Source organism: Haliotis rufescens, unplaced genomic scaffold, assembly GCF_023055435.1.
Source record: "Haliotis rufescens isolate VD_foot unplaced genomic scaffold, xgHalRufe1.0.p SCAF_1, whole genome shotgun sequence".
NCBI lineage: Eukaryota > Metazoa > Mollusca > Gastropoda > Lepetellida > Haliotidae > Haliotis > Haliotis rufescens.
Genome location: NW_025963779.1, coordinates 61,830,340 through 61,853,213, shown reverse-complemented (window position 1 = coordinate 61,853,213; position 22,874 = coordinate 61,830,340). Strand labels below are relative to the sequence as shown.

Below are 22,874 nucleotides of genomic sequence, written 5' to 3'. Positions count from 1 at the left end.
AAGTTTTGATAGCTGGCCATTTGATGGTCTGGAACCATAGAGAACTATTGTGTCCACTTGTAGTGAAGCAGGTCCTGGAACTGAGATGTACACATACCGTATTCGATGTAATAAGCGCCCAGGGCGCACTCAAAATTAGAAATAGGGACTCTTATTAGAATATTATTTTGGTATAAAAAAAAACAGTTGAAAGATCGTAAATTTCGTTGTTTATGCTGACAGCCTGAAATGTTTATATACGACAGATATAATTTTCCAGAATTTAATTGCCAATAATTAAGGGTGCATATAACACACAAGTGCTTATTATACACGAATAAATAAGTCTTGTGTACATTGATCAATTGGAAGGGGTGCAATGGGGATTGTTCACTAGTGGGCGCTTATAAGAGTGCTTATTACGTCGAATACGGTCAATCAGAATCATCTTGGTGCAAGGGTCTGTGTTGAACCTGCTGAGGTATTATGTCTTATGCATCACCATAGTCCTGTGTACACCACGTTACACCATTACCAGTGAATATTATGGCCAAGATGAGATGTGGTTGCTGTTTTTAATGAACAAATCACGCAAAGACCTTTGACAGTGTAAGGGAAGCCAGCGAGTGCTCCAACCAGTGAGCATTTACCTTCCATGTCACAAAGACCCGTGAAGATTCCGGGGTAGAATAGGTCTTCAGCAACCCATACTTGCTGTAAAAGGAGACTATGCTTGTCGTAAAAGGCGACTAACGGGATCAGGTTGTCAGGCTCGCTGACTTGGTTGATACATGTCATCGATCCCAAATGCGTGGATCGATGCTCATGATGTCAATCACTGGATTGTCTGGTCCAGACTCGATTATTTACAGTCTGCCGTCATATAGCTGGAATATTGCTGAGTGCGGCGTTAAACAACAAACCAACCAACCATCCATGTCACAAAGGGCAATGTTCCTCACATGAAAACATGTGCCGTAAACTTGTGGCTGCCTGCTCAACTGTGACAGGCAGAGGCGGGGTTCACAAATTATATAAACTGCCTCCCTGTATTTGCTTACTTGAAAACATCCCTAAAACACTGCATAGCAGCTGTATGTATTCATATGTAATGGAGGAAATCATGTAAGCAAGCTGTATTATTGACAGTGGGGTTTGTTGAACTTGTTGCATTTGTTGTGTATGAGGTTCAGTGTTGAACCTGTTGAAGTACAGTGCATTCATATGAGGTACCTGCAACAAATTGCTCTAAGACTACTGCTAAAGTTCTGTAGTATTTACTTGTTCACTCACAATATGACTGAGGGTATTTGTTGCACCTGTTAAAGTAAAATTGTTAATCTTTTTAACAGCCTGAAGAAGTGCCCCTCTGATAGAGCTGACCTGCAATCTCTCATGGTAAGTCTAGCCTCATTGTGTATATGTTATTAACATGTAATGAATAAAAACTGGATGACATTCCTGAAATACTGTTAAAAGTGGTGTTAAACCCATCTCACTCACTCACTCACTCACTCATCCACCAAGGGGAGGTCAGGTAGCCTAGTGGTTAAAGCGTTCGCTCGTCACGCCAAAGACCCAGGTTTGATTCCCGACATGGGTACAATGTTAAAGCTTGTTTCTGGTGTCCCGCCGTGATATTGCTCAAATATTGCTAAAAGCGGTGTAAAACCATACTCACTCACTCATCCACCAAGAGTCATAGGACTTTCTGTTTTAGAAATGTTTTGCATTAAAAATGTTTTTTTCCAAACCAGGGAGTGATTTGTTAAGCCAGAGGTGCACGTAAGTTTTCTGTTTAAAGTTGACTTGTATTTTATGTATGTTTTCCCAAACCAGAAGTGATGTTTTTAAACCCGATGTGGTTATGTTTGTTATTGAGATAGCCTAAGGCACAGTTTTGATGCTGTCAGAAATAGATGTGGCTGGGGATACTCCTGTTTCTGTGGAGGAACGTAACACTTTACAAATTTTGTCTTCTTGCAGAATCACAACTTTGTTAAGAAATGCGAGAGCAGTGAGGATATAAATATCGGCCAATGGGTTTGCAAGGTGATGAGCATCAAGGAGGCAAGCTGAGAACAGAATGACTTCCTTGACTAGTGTGAGCGTGTAGAGTGTGTGTGTGATTGAGCATGAATGGATGTCTGAAGACTGACTGGCAGATGAAGAAACAAACATCAAAAAGGAAGAAAATGGCCACTTTTGATTCACAAACAGATCCAACCTTTTATTTTGTGTTTGGAGATTCTAAGTAGTTGTGCTGTGTACACATTTATAGCTCAATTTGTTTTAATATTTTAGTACTGAAATACTAGTGCTATCTTTTTTATTGTAATAGATTTCCTTTGACATGTCATCCTGATTTGTATTGCTGTGTGTGGCATTAAGATAATCAACAGCATATTGGTCCACACAGAATAAGAGCAAAAAAACATTGTCAAAAAAGTGCTATTTGTGTGTGTAATTTTGATCTACAATGAAATAAAAATATGCTTCTTATAAATAAATGATAATGAGTATGTCACGCTCAAGGAATGTATATAATCATTTTTGATGATCTTGTAGGTTTATGAGGTGAAGTTGGCATTGTATCACATGTTGGGTCTTGAATATAAGGCCTCATTTTAGATGTTAGCAGCCTTAGGAATTCGTTCTTTTAAACACTAGTCCAGAGGACTATTGTGAACCTTATTCACTATTCCTCAGAGTTAATAGCTAGTCCTGCTTGAATGAAAGAAAACGTTTGCTATTTTTACAGTTATGTCAGTTTTGTTCAGTTGCAATTTGTAGCAAAATTGAAGCATTGAGAACTGGTTGAGAATTATAGATCTCCAATGCTACTAGTCAATGAGGACTAAGATCCCTGGACTTTAACATGTCTTCAGCACAATTTAGTTGTAGGGTCAGGCTACAGACGTGAATTTCTAAGGCTGCGTCTCATGTTGTTTCTTAAATAAAAGTCCACATTTCAGTTGGAGTTTAGCACATGTTCTAGGTTCTCATTGATACAAGTAATCTGGAGTGGTCCGTGAGGTAGCAGTGGTCAGCACCAGGGTCATGGACAAGGGCATAGAAAGTAGGGCATCCTCCATAGACTCAGGCCTGTACTGTAGTACCTGCTGCTCTCGACTTCTATTTAGAGCTGTGTTCCACTTCATTGTGTGTCTCTGTGAATATATTACCTCAGATTCCACATGTCGCTGTTCGACTGACTACATTGTGTGTCCCCCTCTGGGGATGGTTGTCTGATTCCACAGATCTTTCTTTAGGGATATGTTCGACTACATTCCCCAATGGAGATATTGTTCCACAAGTCATTATGTGGGGCTCTGATAACATTGTGTGTCTCTTGTCAGACATTCATGGTGCTATTGTGAATCTGAATCCGAATTGAGACACATGATGTTCATTTACAGAACTGGAGCTTGCATGGACTTCACTGTCCCCCTCTGCCACTCAGTTGACATTGTCCAATTGGGATGAATTCAGTAGAATTACATTAAATCACAAGGATGCATTGGCTACAATCCCCTATAAAATTACACATTATTTTTCTTTGAATTTTGTTCTCTAAAAAAGTCAGGGTTACTGTTGGCCCAATCATAATCAAAGGTGCAACCATTTTGCTGTGTAGAGTTGAGTCCCCTTGGCATGTAAGGATCCTATGATCGGTAGAACAAATCACAGGTTGTCCCTGATTATGATCCTTGGTTTGTCAGCATCATCAGTGCTTGTGGACCTCACCAACGATCTACATCACAAAACTGTCCTCCCACATTATTCTGACACAGCATGATATGACTAAGGTATCGCCTTGATTTTATGCATGAGTGACACAGTACAAATTGACCATGACCTTCTCCTGCTGTGGACATGTCCTGCAAGTTGGAAATATACCACTATTGTTTGTCTTTGAAATGTAACAATATTGGACCATAATGAATATCATCCCGGCTCCGCATCATGTAATATTGTAACCATGAGTAACATGACATTATGGTGTAGTCCCAGAGCACGTAGTACGACAATCATGGGTAGCATGACATTATCTGGAAGATACTTATTAGTTGTCAGTTCCTTAATAAAATCGTTTTATATCAACACTTAATAATTTCTGTAAAATTGCAGCTTTCATTTTACTGACATTTCAGTATGCGATTTGTTGGTTTGCAAGACGGTGAATAGCCAGAATCTTTGAAAAACTCATCTAAATGGTGTAGTTTCGTGGTGAGTGTAATGATTGTAACTTGAATGTTGTTTTGTCCTGGAGGCTGCCGACTCTGCCAAGAGGAATGTTGCAAGGATATTGTCAGTGTTAGCACTAACATCATTTCATTGTATATGTTCATTGTCTGTTATCACCCTCTATCCAAATTCCAGAATCTGATTTACCCATTCAAAGATGGAGCGACAAGATGACAAAATATGTATGAAATTTGTGCGACTGCTTCAGTTCATTGAATGATGTGGCAGTTGATGAAATTATGCACAATGTTATTGCAAGTCGCTCATTGTTATTGTGTATGTTTTGTTAGTGTGTCCTGTAGTTGATGAAACCAACCGAAATCTAGCTTGTTCTCCACTACTGGTATTGCAGACCTGCATTGCACGCATGTGGAATGCCATGCTATGGATGGCCACACAGGTCATGTGGTAGACCTGCCTACCATACTGTTGATGGCCACACATACCATACTATTGATGCCGATTAAGCCTGTGATACGTCTGCTAGAACTTCAGCTAATCATGAAGTTCCTACCCCAGAAGTCCAGTCATTCTGCAAGGCCATAGTTAACTTTTTATGACAGGGGGGTCAAATATTTGTACAAGTATCACTTGTCCCCAACTTGATTCAAATAAAACTGTTTTCTATATACAAAAATCTAGGGGAGGGGCAACTACCTACCGGCTGGCTACGGCACTGTTCTGTAGTCACTTGCACAAAGCGATCTTAGTGCTAAGATCATCTTAAGCCTATGTTAAAGTATGGGAATTACAATCATCTTAGCGCTAAGATCGCAAGTGCAGTTGGGTCCAGGTCAGAATTATACCCTTTTCACGATACTTTATTGTTACTACAGTCTTACTCAAAGTATGAACATCTCATATGATCAGTCAGTACAGGTGTAGGGTCCAGATCCCCCCATCCCATGCACACTCCCCTCTGACAAAACCAACAGACAGTGCAGGACCCACACCTGTCCTCTTACTAGTCTCTTCACTAACACCACAGGCACAGGTGGGCTCCATACCTAGGGTTGTCCCCACCACCCACCCCCACACCCACCCAGGATACACTAACAGGTCAGGACTTCTGCCACCTTTCACAGGACAAACTAACACTACACATGTACATAACCATTTCCTACCAGATGTTTACTACATTGCTAGTGATATTATTTATTCTAGTAGTTTGAAAATAATTATATACTATTTACATATTTGTAAGTTGTTTTCATGGAGAAAAGTCCATCTATTTTTCTGAATTTTGAGATATTTGATTATTAAATGTTGTATGTATATTTCCATTTAAGCTGGTGTCCTGCCCCTTGACCTGTGTGTCTGTGTAAGGCAGATGATTGATATTATAGCATAGTCTGCCTTTTAAATGCATTTAATAAAGATCTATATGGATATTTCAACTACTGTTACTTGTCTGTAATATTTAATGCAAAGGTTGGATGGTACTGGCTGACTTGCTGAAACAGGTAACGATATGAATAAAACATTAAGATATGTTTCATCTGTGTGATGCTGAAACTTCACATGCTTGTTCCCACCAATGACATCTGAATTTGTTCAAAATGTTGTTATGGGCATTTTGTACAAAATGTAATGAAATTTGGTACATGTGTGGTTAGAACTGACCTGAACTTTGGCATGTATATTTCTCCTTTTGACAGATCATATTCATCAACTTCAGTTCAGTTCAGTCCAGTGCCTGTCTCACTGTTTATTGCATATACATGTGATCTGCAGTAGGCACGTCCGGGGTAGTTTGTTATTCTGTGCATTACATCGGGGGACATGACTTCAGAAAATTTCATTTTTGTAGAGGATGACGTTAATGAACAACAAACATGTACAGTTGCACTCATTCCCGTGAAGATCCAGGGTAGAATAGGTACTCGGCAACCCATGCTGGCCGTAAAAGGCGACTATGCTTGTCGTAAGAGGCGACAAACGGGATCGGGTGGTCAGGCTCGCTGACTTGGTTGATCCATGTCATCGTTTCCCAAATGCGTGGATCGATGCTCATGATGTCAGTCACTATTTACAGACCGCCGTCATATAGTTGGAATGTTGTTGAGTGCGGTGTTAAACAACAAACAAAATATTAACATTTCCCTTATCTGTGATAGTCAAAGAAGTATTATTTATAGCTTCTGGTGTGGACTAGTTTACACAATGAGCTAGAGTTTCATTTATACCTGTGATATCCAAACAGGTATTATCAATCAATCAATCTCAAACACAATCACTCGATTATCTGGTCCAAACCCAATTATATATAAACCGGCTTCACATGGCTGGAATATTGCTGAGTGCGGCGTTAAACAAAAAACATTCGGAACTTGCGGTTTTATGTTCATTTTGAATATATTGAAATCTGATCTGCATTCGCTCGTACTAAGAATTTAGGAACCTTGTCGCTGATTGGTTGATTTGAATGAGGGTTTGTCAGATCTTCACCGACAAAGGTACACACTCCACTGAAATATTTTATGACATTGCAACAATATATAATTCCTTGCAACTTGCAACAAAAACAAGAACTGCCGAGAGATCTATTCTTGGCCTATCTTCAACATATCTTCATATGTAGGTCGGGTCAGTTCAGTATATTCTCAGAAAATCCCACCAACGGTAGTACAACATTATAATATAAACTGATAAATGCATATGATCGCTACGACCGTGAAGATCCGGGGTAGAATAGGTCATCAGCAACCAATGCTTGCTGTAAAAGGCGACTATGCTTGTAAGATGCGACTAACGGGATCTGGTGGTCAGGCTCGCTGACATGGTTGATGCATGTCTTCGTATCCCAATTTCGTGGGTCGATGCTCATGATGTCAATCACTGGATTATCTGGTCCAGACACTTATCATTTACAGGCCGCCGTCATATAGCTGGAATATTGCTGAGTGCGGCGTTAAACAACAAACAAACTTAAAGCTGCAGTACTTAATAGACGCAAGCGAATGTCATACGGACTTCGCCAGTAACAGAAAACGTGACCAAAGATAAACGCGAATGTGAGCCTAATTCCGTAACATTCAAACACTTTGCGCCTTTCAGTGGCACAAATGGGGGTCTTCATTTTGCCGGTAGGTATTGTTCTCATATAAAAGACTTACTCGTTATTGATTTTAGGGGCGGTCGGGTAGCTTAGTGGTTAAAGCGTTCGCTCGTCACGCCGAAGACCCGGGTTCGATTCCCGACATGGGTACAATGTGTGAAGCCCATTTCTGGTGTCCCCCGCCGTGATATTGCTGGAATTTTGCTAAAAGCGGCTTAAAATCATACTCACTCACTCACTATTGATTTTAGCGTGGCTGGATCATACAGTTCGCCCTGAGTTTAGCTCACCAATCAATAGTGCAACAGACTACAGCTTTGAAATCACCGAACAGTTATTTTTAATCCTCAGCCTGCCGACTAAGTGAGAACAAACTGTACACATTTACCACCGTAACAATGCCCTTATCGTGATCTAATTTCCCTTAGAACATTCTCGAAAGCTACATCGCAAATGCGTTCTTTTAATCACTTAATGGCGTGTACAACATCATCACCATTTAAGGTTATTACCCTGTTATTTTGAGAAAACGGCATTCACTTTTACTGTTGCAATTTCCTCTCAGGGTTGTATAAAGGCAATCGAAGCATTTGGTACAAAGACCTTCTTTCATTCTTTCTTCAGTTACGCACGCCTGGTCCATTGTGCGTAACAATAACAACAATAAAGTGATGAATCCACGCGCGACACAGCGGAACTTCCCACGCTTCAGTTTATTCTCAGAGAAAGACCCACCAACGGTGGTACATGAGAAAAAAGTAAATTATATAATATATATTATAAAATCAAGATGACAGCGGTATTGTGCAAATACATTGTTAGTTTCAATGAAATATGACAACCTTAAAGTGACAGGAATCTCACGTGTTTTTACAGCTTCAACATAACTAAAGATGGTATTGATGGATTTAGACAAGTTTTGCATATCTTTTACTCTAATGCTAGATAAACATTTTTTTTTTTCAATTTATACATGTAAGGCCATTTTGAGAGATCTTAAGGTATGTACATAGACCACATGTTAATGAAACTCGTCACCAACCGCGGGAGAACAACATAAACTACACAAACGTTCCACTCCTTGGGTATCAGACAAGCGTCTGGTTTCAATTGGTAAGTTACGGTTTGTGGTTCTAAATGTGCTGAGAATTGATCTGAGACTATATGACTTCAGATCCAGGTGTTCATACTTTTCATAGATATCGATCTGATTATACCCTTCAGCCAAGAATCTGGTACAAATCCGGAATTAAGTATCAGGCTAAAGAGGTGAGGTGAGGTGAAATGGGGCTTATTGCACTTATATAGCGACGTGCATGTACGTGTGTGTGTTTGTGTTTGTGTGGCTGCTTGTACTAGTCCGGACTGATGCCGATTTATAGTGCTAGCTCACTGAGATACTATGCCGCAGTTTAACATGAATACCCCACCCAGACACACGTCTTTTGGTATGACGCGGCCGGGGATCGAACCCCGGACCTTCCGCTCTCCGGGCGGACACTCTAGCACTAGACCACGGAGGCGGTCTATCAGGCTAAAGAAATCAGTTAGGTGTTGTATTAAATGTATGGTAGCATCAATAAAATAATCGTTTTCAACGAAATCTAACGCAGTAGCTTTATTTCTTTAAGGTTTTTAATGGCGGAAAGGACATCTTTGCCCGATATTACGTTATTTAAAACATCAGTGTCGTATTGTTGATCCTCTACAACATCATCGGGTATATCATCATTACATTGGGATTCATTAAGGTCTTTATGGAACTCAAAGAAAGTTTCAATATCAGGAGTATTTTCAGATTTAGTCATATCACATTTATTTAGTAGCTTCCGGTATTGTTTTGATGAATGTTTCTTAAGGTCACGAAACTGTTTACTTGTCTCATTTTAATATTGTCTTAAACTTTTGGCCATACATTTCTTATATGCTCTTGATATGTGATGATAGTGCGTTCTATTTAATAGGGTGTTACGTGACTTTTTAATTTTGTTTAGCTTTATTGACTTTTGTTTCGCATTTTTCTGCACTCATATTCCTGAACCACGGTTTATGTTTTTGTCTTCTTATTCTGTTCGGGACGATTCGCCCGAACGACGCTAACGTCAAAAGTTGTGCGTGCAGTGTCCACCAGCACGTGCGCTATGTCAGTAGCAATCTCGTTCACCATATCTGGGTCAACATCACTTTCGCGTGTACACTGTATACGCTCTTGAGGCGTGCAATGGTGGCAATATTTATATTATGGAAATAGAGTTCCGATTTCATGTTACTCGTATCATATCGTAACGGTTTGCCTGTACCAAAGTACTGTCGGAAATGCTAGAAAACTGCTTTTTGCGTGTTAAAAAAAGGATCTACTTTTCACAGACTGTTGTTATTGAAATATCGAGTAACTACCGATCGATCTATCTGTGGTTTGAAGTATTTCAGTCACAAGGAGTCCTATCGACAAGTTTACAGGAGACAAATTCGAACGAAAACAGGAGTTCACATTTATTCGAAGTCCAATGATGACAGTCTGAAACGGACTATAGAAATATGCGCACATGACTCCGTTTTAATGATAAAACATCTAATCCACACACAAAAATCATTTTCAGAGAATTCTGTGCATCATCTAAAATTACAAAATGATGCTGCGGTTTTTTGTTAATATTGCTACCATGATGCATGTTACATTAAACTTGCATAGCCATAACCATGGTACACGATATGGAGTCTGTACTGGGAAATGTATACAACTTTTTTACACTTTAGAGAGATAGAGGGAAGCCATTTATTAATTTAGATAGGGTGAATTACCGAACTGCCCAAGCTATGGGGTTTTTCAATTCATACCATCAAGTATACGATATGATAAGAAAACAAAACAGGTATAGGGGTGGTCTCAAAAACAAAACCGGGAAGTAACAGGATACTCCTAGTATTAGACAGCTTTGATCCAGGATGGTTAGGCGTATAGTGTTGATTTGTTTGTTGGTTAACGCCACACGCAGCAATATTCCAGCTATATGACGGCGGTGTGCGTATAGCCTAATGAGCAGAAGGTAACCCTGACTTGTAGTAGAATTTATGAGGAATAAAAGATACAATGAATGTTTCCCTCACTGCACTTACTATTGCTCTCCAAGAGATGGGATTTCGATACACTGCGCGTGGCGATGACCGAACACTTTTCAGAGGGAAATATTCCATCCTGTCTATGATGTCACATTATCCCCGGACCATTCATAACTATCACAGTCAGGGCGTCCAGATAATTTACCTTGATGAATCATTTCATTGACTACATCTGGCTATCGGCAGATGGACAAAAAGCACCCATAGTCCATCAGGTAAAGGTAATGGTGTCATTGTTTTGCACGCAGCAACCCATGCTATGGGGCTTATTGATGGATATGTGTTAGTTTTCGAGGCGAAAAAGAAAACTATAATGCATAAGGCAATTATAGGTGATGTGTTCATAGACTGATTGGAACTTCAGCTATTGCTCATTTTAAACAACGCCAGTGTTATTGTCATGGATAACGCCAGTTAATATCAAGTCCGGGAATCAGATACTGTTGCCCAAACCATGAGTAGTCTGAAGGCGACCATACAGGAATATATGACATTGTCGACTTCAGACCATATGAAACGAAAGTTCAACTCATGGAGAAAATTCGGCTGAATAAGAACCCTGTAAAGTACAGGACATATGTGCTGGCGGCACAACACGGTTACGTTGTCTTACGTACGCCAGTCAGACATTGTGAGCTCAACCCTGTTTTGCCCATCTTGGCTTAGTGTAACGGGTTCGTAGCAGGACACAACAAAACAATCAAAAATACAGATTCATACACTTACGTGGGTTTTATTTTTGGGATTTAAAAAAAAATTGAACAGGTCAGTGAACATCTGAATATAATGGTGAGTAATCAATAATTTCAAAACCAATATAAAGAAATAAACATAATGGTTTCGAAATAACATAATCCACTACAGATTTACTTTTACATGTTGCTTTTCCTATTGTTTGAGCCTTCCAACCATTACAGTTAAAGAGATGTTAAATTTTTACACAGTTCTATTAAGTAACCCAAAATGGTTAGCCATATCTTCTTCTTGTGTGCACTTCTGATGTGGTAGGCTAAGTTGATCTAATATATTCGATGGGTTAATATCATTTCCATTTTCTGGTAGATCCATTTCAAATTCATCGACAGTATCCATCTAATTTAAGATCATCAAGACCAAGTCCCTTTCTTAAACCTCACACATTCAGAATTATAAATGCTTAACTTGTGTTCATGATCATCATTTAGAAAAGCATCATCAACATTATCATCATCAAACTCATCGTTATCATCATCAGCAGCAGCAGCAGCAAACACATAATCATTATTAACATTTCCGACCCGTGAAATGCGGGGGTAGAATAGGTCATCAGCAACCCATGCTGGCCGTAAAAGGCGACTATGCTTGTAAGAGGTGACTAACGGGATCGGGTGGTCAGGCTCGCCGACTTGGTTGAAGCATGTCATCGTGTCTCAATTGCGTGGATCGATGCTCATGATATCGATCACTAGATTGTATGGTCCAGACTCGATTATTTACAGACCGCCGTCATGTAGCTGGAATATTGCTGAGTGCGGCGTTAAACAACAAACAAAATATTAACATTTCCCTTATCTGTGATATTCAAAGAATATCATTTATCATTTATAGCTTCTAATGTGGACTAGTTAACACAATGAGCTAGAGTTTCATTACCTGTGATATCCATACAGGTATTATCTTCAGATTCTAGTATGATGTTGTTTACACAATCAGATGCACTTTCCTTATCTGTGATATTCAAAGAGTTATTATTTACAGATTCTGCTGTGAAATTGTTTACAAAATCAGATACAGTTTTCTTTTCTGTGAAATTCAAAGGGTAATTATTTACAGTTTCTAATATGGAGTCTTGTAAGCGGCAAAACTACAGTATAAAATAACTACCACAGTCCGTTACTTAATCTAAGATGGTTCTACAGCTTGTTGCTGACAGAGGAAACCGATGAAGTGCATTGTATCTAAGAAAATGTATTGCAGATGTATTGGTATCCTGTACCCAGCCAGATTTGAAGTCTAAGGCGCCGCAATTCGCTGTGCAGAATTGCGTCACTTGGGCACGTGGGTTCGAATCCCGGTTCACCCCGATCATGCTTCTAGGTTTGTGTGCAGCATACCCGTGCTCGTGGGTTTCACCAACGCGATCAACGTCTGAGACCTGCATCACTTCAGGTTGTCCTCCCACATTAAGCTGACACGCCCTGATATAACTTGAATAAAACTGTTGAAAGTGGCGTTAAACCCAACTCGCACACTCATTGGAATAACGACTATGCTTGTCGTAAGAGGTGACTAACGGGATTGGGTGGTCAGGCTCGCTGACTTGGTTGATGCATGTCATCGTATCTCAGTTGCCTGGATCGATGCTCATGATGTCAGTCACTGGATTGTCTGGTTCAGACTCGATAATTTACAGCCCGCCGTAATATAGCTGGGATATTGCTGAGTGCGGCGTTAAACAACAAACAAACAAAACATTGGAATAATGTTTGATTTATCCTTATCCACATGCACCCCCCCCCCCCCCCCCCCCCCCCCCCCACACACACACACACACACACACACTTCCTACATGAAAGAAACAAACACCCTAGAGATCCACTCTTTTCACATTTTCACAGGCTGCTCTGGGTGTCATGTTTTGTTTGTTTGGTGAACAAAAACATAAACGCTAAACGTCTATTTTCACATATTTCTTTTAATAAAACAGTGCATTGTTCTTCTTAAATCATACTGCTTGTATCTAAACTAAATGTTGTGTAAGTATGGGTGGTCATTCGGACAAAAAATACATTAGTTGAAATAAAGGACAAAAGTACGCAAATACAGTCAAATGTGACGAAAAAAGTATTAAATGTGACTAATAAATATGGCCTAAAGTAATATTTGTTGGAGTATATATCTTTTGAAAATCCGAAATCCAAAGTGACAGTTCTGCTCAGCAAGCCTTAAAACGATCTCATATTGATATTAATCAATATCAATGGTATTAAATCTATTGTTGTATTACTATTATAACAACTGTAACACGTAAATAAACTCCATATTTTGAGCCTACTCAAAACCGAAATCTCCACGTTGTTGCTTTAATAAAACTGTTATAGCTCTATGGAGTGTTTCCCTTAGTCATTTCTTTTTTATCCCCGGACCCCGGCGGACTTCCTTACTGATTCCGCCGTTAATTGATCGGAGTTCTTTATTCTAGGTCTACAAATTCACCAGTCTCAATAACATCAGATCTCATAGGGATCGCTTCCGCTTCACAAAGTCTTTCGTGTAGCGGTAGTGATCACTTTGATCTGATTTGTATATCATTGACAAACTCACATGATTATCGACAAGCATTGTACACCACAGCGGTTGTCATATTTGCCTCAAAAGGCCGAAATAGCTGGATCGACCAGCAAGACTCTATCAGGAACAAGACATATTTGAACAAACGAGATTACTTGGGATTGTAAGCGTCTCTTTCAGAACGCTCTGTGAATATCACCGCATGACAAAGATGTCGGTGTTTTCAACTGGGTACATTGTGGACGTAGTTCAGTGAATATGTATTTGCATGAACGCAAGAAAAGAAAGCAACATCGCATATAAAAATGGAGACTCCGCGGCGTTGACCTTTGACTGTTGAGACACGTTATGACCATGTGAGACATCTGGGCGTGTTTTTGCATAACCCTTGTAACTAATCCACGTGTGCAGGGGGCGCCAGCTGTGTCTACTCGCCCACGGGGCGGCGTTGTGCTGATAGAGTAGGCAGATATCAGATACAATGAACCACGTGGGTTCGATTCCCCACATGGGAACAATGTGTAAAACCCATATTTGGTATCCCCACCTAACCCCGACCGCCGTGATATTGCTTGAGCGTCCACCCGGAGAGCTGAAGGGCGGGGTTCGATCCCCGGCCGCGTCATACCAAAATATGCTAAAAGATCGTACTTGTTACCCTGCATGGCGGTCGGCATTAAGGAGACAAAACGAGGACTGGTCGGCTCTGAGTCAGTATTCTGTGTCTGAGTGGGGTGTCACAGTGGGCTAGCACTACAAAATCTGCATTAATCCGAGGCTGTACATGATCTCCCACGTTCAGGAAGACCTCGCATGATGTAAAGGCGTGAGGACATGGCCCTACTTCGGATTGTACGTCGTTAACCATTGCAACCATCTCCTGTTCTGGAGCGCCAATGGTTACCCAATAGACGGATTTCAACCCAAACAGTTAAGAATCGAGTGAAATCGCCAGGAATAAAGTCCAGAGGGAACATCAAGCGTCCTTTCCTTGACAATCATCATTAGAGAATTCGTTTAGCAAGGTGTTTGGCCCCGAGAGCTTGTGATCTGAGGACTTGGCGAAGATTCCATTTGTCCGATGAGAGCAGGTTCCTGCCCCATGTCACAGATGGCCGATGGTGGGTTTGGAAGCGTGAAAATACAATCTACACACCCAGGAAGATAAGACCTACGACCAAGCACGACTCGGTAATGGTTAGATGTTGCCTGTCACAGATTGTAAGCTGGATCTGTCACCCTGCTAGGCAACCCCAATGGTGATCGGTACTTTCGTAACGTCCTGCAAACGGTTGTGCCGCATTTCGACAACCACCCATTCGCCACCCGACCTGTGTACATGGATGACAATGCAAGAACACATCGTTCCGCAGCAGTAACAGCTTTTCTCCGAAATGACGCTGTGAGTCCTGATCTGAACCCGCTGGAGCATATGTGGGACATCTTGGGGGGGTCGAGTACAGGCACTGGCCCCACCGCTACAGAATCTGGCCCAATTGGAGGCAGCTCTTCACCTGGAATGGCTGCAGTTGTCCGTTCAGTAGATCAGACGACTTACTGGAGGGATGAGACGAAGGCCGGAAGCTGTCATCCGGGCACATGGCGGATCTACCCGCTATTGATGATTTGTTTCATGAATGTCATCTTTGGACAATAACATTCCAAAATCATGATGTGGAATTTGGTTTCTGACTCTGCACCTCCATAGTAAATGGGGCTATTGCTTCTGCACAAATACAGAGCCTCTGAGTTTTTGATACAATCGTGATTAAAATCTCAAAAGCGAATATACTGTTCAAGTTACTCATCAGACGATTGGAAATTGTCTGCATACAGTTAATCTACATACTCGGCGACTACGGGTTGCACCATCGTTAACAGATCGACACATTCTGGTCAGACGCTAATGGTGTTTAGTGCGTGGAAACTAGGGGAATTGACGATGGTCTCGTGTAATGTTTTCGATTCACTCTGACTTTCTGAACATGCCTTGAGCGTAAGGAAATTTAACAGGTTTCTGTGTGGGTCTGTAAAGATATGGGACGGGATCAAGGACTTTGAGAACCCTACTGCATATTGTAAATGGATGGGTCACTGTACAGTGCTACCGAGTCAACACACGTGGTCTACATGTGGTCTTTCAAAACGATAACGCTTGTGCCCACTGCGAACGTATCGTAACTGACCACATCAAGCAACAAAATATCACTAGAATGCAATGGCCAGCCACGAGTCCTAACCTTTCCCCATAAAGCACGTCAGTGACGTGATCAGGAGATGTGTAAGAGAAGTGGACACGGATCCCTCAAGATGTCATTGGGAGATTGATTGATTAATTCGGATCATGTCACGATGTGCAAATGAATGTTGGGCAGCATGGGGGCATGCTTCATCTCAAACAAGTTGCTCCCTTACAATACACATGTTCTTCTGATAGTTACGCCTTGTCCTTCCCTTTTCTTATCACCCCATTATACTCGATACATCTTTGTATATTTGATATCGTCAGATATTTTCGGATATATACCCTAATTCTATTGGACAGTATATATCAATAAATCGTTCTACAGTCGTGTAGTTTTCGTTGCGCTCGTACGTACCAAACTGAGGAGATCAGACAAGATAATGAAACACCCACATGCTACTAATATTATGATTCCCATGCTGGCTATGGTGAAGCTAGAGGGCCGGTGGTCATCCGCACTTCTGTAGCGAGCCTCAAAGCTCGCCAGCCCCCGTGTGTTCAACAACAGACTTTCGCGAATGTCCTCCTTCCGCTGATGAAGGTCAACAGACTTCAGAGCATCGTATCGATGTCTTGCATCGCAGAAACACCGACACGGCCTTGTCGCTGGAGTTGAGGAAGAAGTCGGCTGTGTTGGAGAAGGAAGGGGCAAGGTCGTATACTGATGGTCTGCTGAATCTGCAATTACTGAAGCGGACGAAACAACGCTAGTTTCCCCAGTATCGTCCGTTAGGGGAAAACCGTTGTCGTAGTTTGTTTCAAGAATGCTACCTGTCAATGAAGGCACTGCATATCCACTTGATGATATGGCGTGAACGCTTGACTCTATTGTAGAACCACTTGACCATATGGTAAAACCGCTTGGTTGAACAGTAAGACCACTTGGCTCTGTGGTAGAACCGCTTGACTCAAAGGGATATGCGTTTGATTCAAGTGATTCTATGACATAACTGCTTGACGCTTTGGTAAAACCGCTTGGATCTACAGTAAGACCACTTGGCTCTGTGGTAGAACCGCTTGACTCAAAGGGATATGCGTTTGATTCAAGTGATTCTATGACATAACTGCTTGACGCTATGGTAAAACCGCTTGGATCTACAGTAAGACCACTTGGCTCTATGGTAGAATCGCTTGACTCAAAGGGATATGCGTTTGAGTCAAGTGATTCTATGACATAACTGCTCGACGCTACGGTAAAACCGCTTGGATCTACAGTAAGACTACTTGGCTCTATGGTGGAACCGCTTGACTCAAAGGGATATGCGTTTGATTCAAGTGATTCTATGACATAACTGCTTGATCCTCTGGCGAGACCACCCGACTCCACGCTATACACATATGTCTCCATATTATACAGGCTTGTATACGTAGGTGAATGCGCCGTCTCAGAGCTGCCGATACCGAGACCTGTATTGTTAGCGTGTAGCAACTCAGTGGTAACAGTGGTCGAACCTCCAAGCATAATGCCTGTCGAGTGTCGAATCTCTGAATCCACAGGACTCGGGTGCAGTGTAGTTGAAGTTGGAGTGGACACATACAGGACATCGTCAGTGAATGTTGACGTCCGCAAGGTTAGGGATGAACTAACACCCGTCGGTGTGCTCACTGATCTGATCACTGTCCAGCTGGCTGGTGATGTACTGGCTACTTCTGTCCCAGTGCTCTCGGCGCCACCTGGTGAGGCAGTTGGAAGAGCTGTGAATAACACATCACCAGAACATCAAACGCTATAATTACACATAAGAGCTTATAGCAATATATTGTCTCATAACGTGTGAATACGCTTTGTGATTAACGTTTTTAGGTTATCTAACTGATGAAAATTCCCGTCCTATCCATGGTAATAAATGTGTATAAGTAAGAAAAATATGTGTCCGTCCTCCTGTTTGAGCTGAACTTACATTACCCTCCTAACCTTCTGAACATATTGTATTCTTACAGCATGTTGTGCTATTCCCTGGCAAGTTGACTTTCCTTTTGAAAAATTGAATATGACCACCGCCGCAGCACACTTTAGTTAAAATAAAGCCTCTGTGCCAACTGTTTCTTTTACCAAACAATTTGGAAAGAGGGCACTGGGGCCTACAAGGCAATGGTAACAATAGCAATGATTTAAACTGATCTCTAAATGTGAAGCGACCTTATGGACGTGAACAATAAGTCCTCTATACTGACCAACAGGTGTTGAGGTGGCCAGCTGCTGTTCACACCCTCCTACAGCTGTGAAGATCGGCCTCTCACACGCTGGTCGCATACTGTCCCAACAAGACACGTCGTCCCACTGCCAGTCATACCAGTTCGCCACGGCCATACAATCCCCGCTGCCATCCGGCTGACTGTCAGACCAGCCACGATTGCACATCTGCTCCCCGCCAGACCAGGCCCAGCTGCCAGACCCTGTCCTGTAGCCACCCGTCCAGAAACTGTCCCCTGCAAGTACATAAACCAAAAAAATTTACGAGACCAATTTTCGAATTCAGTCTTGACAAGTATCTCTTAGATAAGCATAAACTTTCATGCATGCAACTTCTGTAGTTTCTGAGAAAACGTGTCCCCTTTTCACACAGTATGCACTAAGTCGAAAAACACGGAGCAAGGGCCATAATTCCGTAATAATTGAAATGAGACACCAATTTTCGAACTCGTTTGAGATCATGACCAGTAACATCAGCGTGTAGAAATTGATTTCTCTGACTAGTTTTTGAGAAAATGTGGTCCATTTGAGAACGACGACAGAAGGACGGACGGACGAACTCCATTCCAATATCCCTCGCCCCACTTCCTGGCGGGGAATAATAATCATAATTCATCTATTAATTTCTTTTCAATACGAGTACCATATTCATTCTTTCAAAATACACATGTGAATGTGTGATTTGAACAATATTTCAGTTATACACAATAACTACGTCCGTGAAACCTACTAATACAGGGACTGTGATTATAAAACAAGGATAATCTAATTGTCTTTATGTCAGTTATTTTCACGAGAGAGTAAATATTTCAGACGACTGTGACAAACCTAGAAACTTAACAAATGCACTTTTAAAATTCGATCCCAAGATCAAAGGTTTCTGGGAGGCCAAAAGAGCGCAACTCTACATTGCGGCGCTTGAGACGTCCGGCCACCAGTTTCACTGGTGCAACACAGAGATCTCTTATTTGGCACGCGTGAACACTATGCATGTACAAGTATCACTTGTCCCCAACTTCATTCAAATAAAACTGTTTTCTCAAAACTTATCAACGACTGGAATATATTCATGGGTAGGTGATGCGTACTGTTCAAACGGGCGAAATTCCTGAAGAAAGCGTCTTTCAGAGCCGTGTCAAGCCACACCAGACGGTCCCCTTTGTCCGTGCACATAGTCTCGCCTGCAGCACGTGCCACCCAGTCTGGCAGAAGGATCACACATAGGCCGGATGTGACGTCATACACATAGCCGTTTGAAGTAGGACAAGAGGTTAATGCTATGCATGAAATGAAAATTGAAAGTATGGAGTCAGTGGAATGCTGCAGAATGATTTGTTTTACAATTTAGTTGCATTTATTTCGCTTACAAACTTGTGTGATATCTCATTAGATTACACGACTGCCTCTGTGATCTAGTGGATAGAGAGTCTGTTCGGAGAGCTGAAGGTCGGTGGTTTGATGCCCTGGCCACGTCATACCAAAATACGCAAAAAGATGGTACTTGTTGTTACCCTGCCTGGCGCTCGTCATTAAGGAGATACAAGGACTGGTCGGCTCGGTATCAGTATACCGTGGGGGCGGTCGGGTAGCCTAGTGGTTAAAGCGTCCGCTCGTCACGCCGAAGACCCGGGTTCGATTCCCGACATGGGTACACTGTGTGAAGCCCATTTCTGGTGTCCCCCGCCGTGATATTGCTGGAATATTGCTCAAAGCGGCGTAAAACCGTACTCACTCACTCACTCAATATACCGTGTCTGAGTGGGGCATCACAGTGGGCTAGCACTATAAAACCGGCATCAGTCCATATTCGTATCAGCCACACACACACGCATTGACCTCGACGGTAAACCCCGTTTCACCTTAACACCTGGATCCATCCTAAGACATCAGTGATGAATAATTTGAAGCATACGATTCTCTCAGTCCGATTCGAATTAATCAAAGCTAAAATTTCTGTATTTTGTCTGCAAGTGCATTGTTCATGTGACGAAGCAACTAATAAGAGAAACGTTGACGGTGAGTGGATATACACTGGGTAATCGAGGATGCTTTAGACTTTCAAGTAGATTAAGTTTAACGTAGAAAGAAATTCTAACCTGACTGCAAGGGTCGATACGTCAACAGCAACAGCAACATCAGACTCACGGTGGTGGTCTGCGAAGACAACACTCGGGGTTACATGCTGTGGAGGGACGTCAGGTGATCCACAAAATGAGGCTACATCACACCTACACCCAACATGTCACCCAACCACACCTTCCTGCAACATGTCTGTTCTATACACTCGAACTTCCTGCATCATATCTGTTCTATACACCCTACCTCCCTGCAACGTGTCCGTCTATACACCCCACCTTCCTGCAACATGTCTGTTCTATACACTCCAACTTCCTGCATCATATCTGTTCTATACACCCCACCTTCCTGCAACATGTGTGTTCTAAACACCCCACCTTCCTGCAACATGTCTGTTCTATACACCCTACCTTCCTGCAACATGTCTGTGCTATACACTCCAACTTCCTGCAACGTGTCCGTCTATACACCCCACCTTCCTGCAACATGTCTGTTCTATACACTCCAACTTCCTGCACCATATCTGTTCTATACACCCCACCTTCCTGCAACATGTCTGTTCTATACACTCCAACTTCCTGCATCATATCTGTTCTATACACCCTACCTTCCTGCAACATGTCTGTGCTATACACTCCAACTTCCTGCAACATGTCTGTTCTATACACCCCACCTTCCTGCAACATGTCTGTTCTATACACTCGAACTTCCTGCAACATGTGTGTTCTATACACTCGAACTTCCTGCAACATCTCTGTTCTATACACACCACCTTCCTGCAACATGTCTGTTCTATACACTCGAACTTCCTGCAACATATCTGTTCTATACACCCCACCTTCTTGCAACATGTCTGTTCTATACATCCCATGCACCTTCCTGCAACATGTCTGTTCTATACACCCCACCTTCCTGCAAAATGTCCGTTCTATACACCCTACCTCCCTGCAACGTGTCCGTCTATACACCCCACCTTCCTGCAACATCTCTGTTCTATACACCCCACCTTCCTGCAACATGTCTGTTCTATACACCCCACCTTCCTGCAACATGTGTGTTTTATACACCCTACCTCCCTGCAACATGTCTGTTCTATACACCCTACCTTCCTGCAACATGTGTGTTTCATACACTCCACCTTCCTGCAACATGTCTGTTCTATACACCCTACCTTCCTGCAACATGTCTGTTCTATACACCCCACCTTCTTGCAACATGTCTGTTCTATACACCCCACCTTCCTGCAACATGTCTGTTCTATACACCCCACCTTCCTGCAACATGTCCGTCTATACACCCCACCTTCCTGCAACATGTCTGTTCTATACACCCCACTTTCCTGCAACATGTCTGTTCTATACATCCCACCTTCTTGCAACATGTCTGTGCTATACGCCCCACCTTCCTGCAACATGTTTGTTCTATACACTCCACCTTCCTGCAACATGTGTGTTCTATACACCCCACATTCCTGCAACATGTCTGTTCTATACACCCCACTTTCCTGCGACATGTTGATTTTATACACCCCACCTTCCTGCAACATGTCTGTTCTATACACCCCACATTCCTGCAACATGTTTGTTTTATACACCTCACAAACCTGCAACATGTTTGTTTTATACACCTCAACTTCCTGCAACATGTGTGTTCTATACACCCCACATTCCTGCAACATGTTTGTTTTATTCACCTCACCTTCCTGTAATATGTCTGCTTTATAGACCTCACTTTCCAACAGTTTGTTTCTTTACAGCTCACCTTGCTGCGTTATTTCAATTTTATACAACTTACCAGACAACTCCTGGCCATGCCTGCGCTTGCCGACGTTGGTATCAAGCGCCTCCTTGTCGTCTTGGTTGTTTTTGAAATGTTAAAACAGTTCACACATACTCATTCAAGTTGTCATGTGCAAGAGACGTCCCTCGGTATGATGCAAGTGGCCTAGCAAGCTCAGCTTTCCTATATGGACAATAATATGTCCCATATGTTGTATACCTGTATATGAAGATAGTTCTCCGGCACGATCTTGACAGAAGGTACACGGATATGTCCTGCTTGCTGCTGTTGACAAAGGCTCTACACGGATATGTCCTGCTTGCTTCTGTAGACAATGGTGGTACACGGATATCCCCTGCTTGCTGCTGTAGACAATTGTGGTACACAGATATGTCCTGCTCGTTGCTGTAGACAATGGTGGTACACGGATATGTCCTGCTTGCTGCTGTAGACAATGGTTCTACACGGATATGTCCTGCTTGCTTCTGTACACAATGGTGGGACACGGATATGTCCTGCTTGCTGCTGTAGACAATGGTGGTACACGGATATGTCCTGCTTGCTGCTGTAGACAATGGTGGTACACGGATATGTCCTGCTTGCTGCTGTAGACAATGGTGGTACACGGATATGTCCTGCTTGCTGCTGCAGACAATGGTTCTAGACGGATATCCCCTGCTTGCTGCTGTAGACAATGGTTCTACACGGATATGTCCTGCTCGCTGCTGTAGACAATGGTTCTACACGGATATGTCCTGCTTGCTGCTGTAGACAATGGTTCTACAAGGATATGTCCTGCTTGCTGCTGTAGACAATGGTGGTACACGGATATGTCCTGCTCGCTGCTGTAGACAATGGTGGTACACGGATATGTCCTGCTCGCTGCTGTAGACAGTTGTGGTACA

General features: G+C 42.2%; 2 protein-coding genes across 3 annotated transcripts in view; one reads left to right on the top strand and one right to left on the bottom strand.

The window, feature by feature from the left end:
- Nucleotides 1–5,628, top strand: part of LOC124145034 (dual specificity mitogen-activated protein kinase kinase 1-like) — a 31,582-nt gene extending 25,954 nt beyond the window's left edge. For both annotated transcript variants that reach the window (XM_046514679.2, XM_046514678.2), the window contains exons 10-11: nt 1,332–1,377; nt 1,966–5,628. In XM_046514679.2, coding sequence (XP_046370635.1) covers nt 1,332–1,377; nt 1,966–2,058 — 139 coding nt within the window. In that variant the 3' untranslated portion in view covers nt 2,059–5,628. The remainder of the gene's footprint in view (nt 1–1,331; nt 1,378–1,965) is intronic.
- A 9,764-nt stretch (nt 5,629–15,392) lies between these two features.
- Nucleotides 15,393–19,373, bottom strand: LOC125372004 (putative GPI-anchored protein pfl2). Its single transcript, XM_048380789.1, has 4 exons — nt 19,203–19,373; nt 18,096–18,350; nt 16,276–17,594; nt 15,393–15,401 (listed from the first exon to the last, which is right to left on the bottom strand). Exons 1-4 carry the CDS (start codon nt 19,285–19,287, stop codon nt 15,393–15,395), a joined length of 1,668 nt encoding a protein of 555 aa, XP_048236746.1. The 5' UTR covers nt 19,288–19,373.
- Between the last annotated feature and the right edge of the window lie 3,501 nt (nt 19,374–22,874).

What these genes read in the sequence shown, in the direction of transcription:
- LOC125372004 (XM_048380789.1), bottom strand. Translation starts at nt 19,287, where the DNA reads ATGTGCACGGACAAAGGGGACCGTCTGGTGTGGCTTGACACGGCTCTG. An exon ending in GAATTTCGCCCGTTTGAACA is followed by an intron (nt 18,351 to 19,202) that starts GTACGCATCACC and finishes ATGTACTTGCAG; the next exon opens with GGGACAGTTTCTGGACGGGT. An exon ending in GGCCACCTCAACACCTGTTG is followed by an intron (nt 17,595 to 18,095) that starts GTCAGTATAGAG and finishes CTGCCTCACCAG; the next exon opens with GTGGCGCCGAGAGCACTGGG.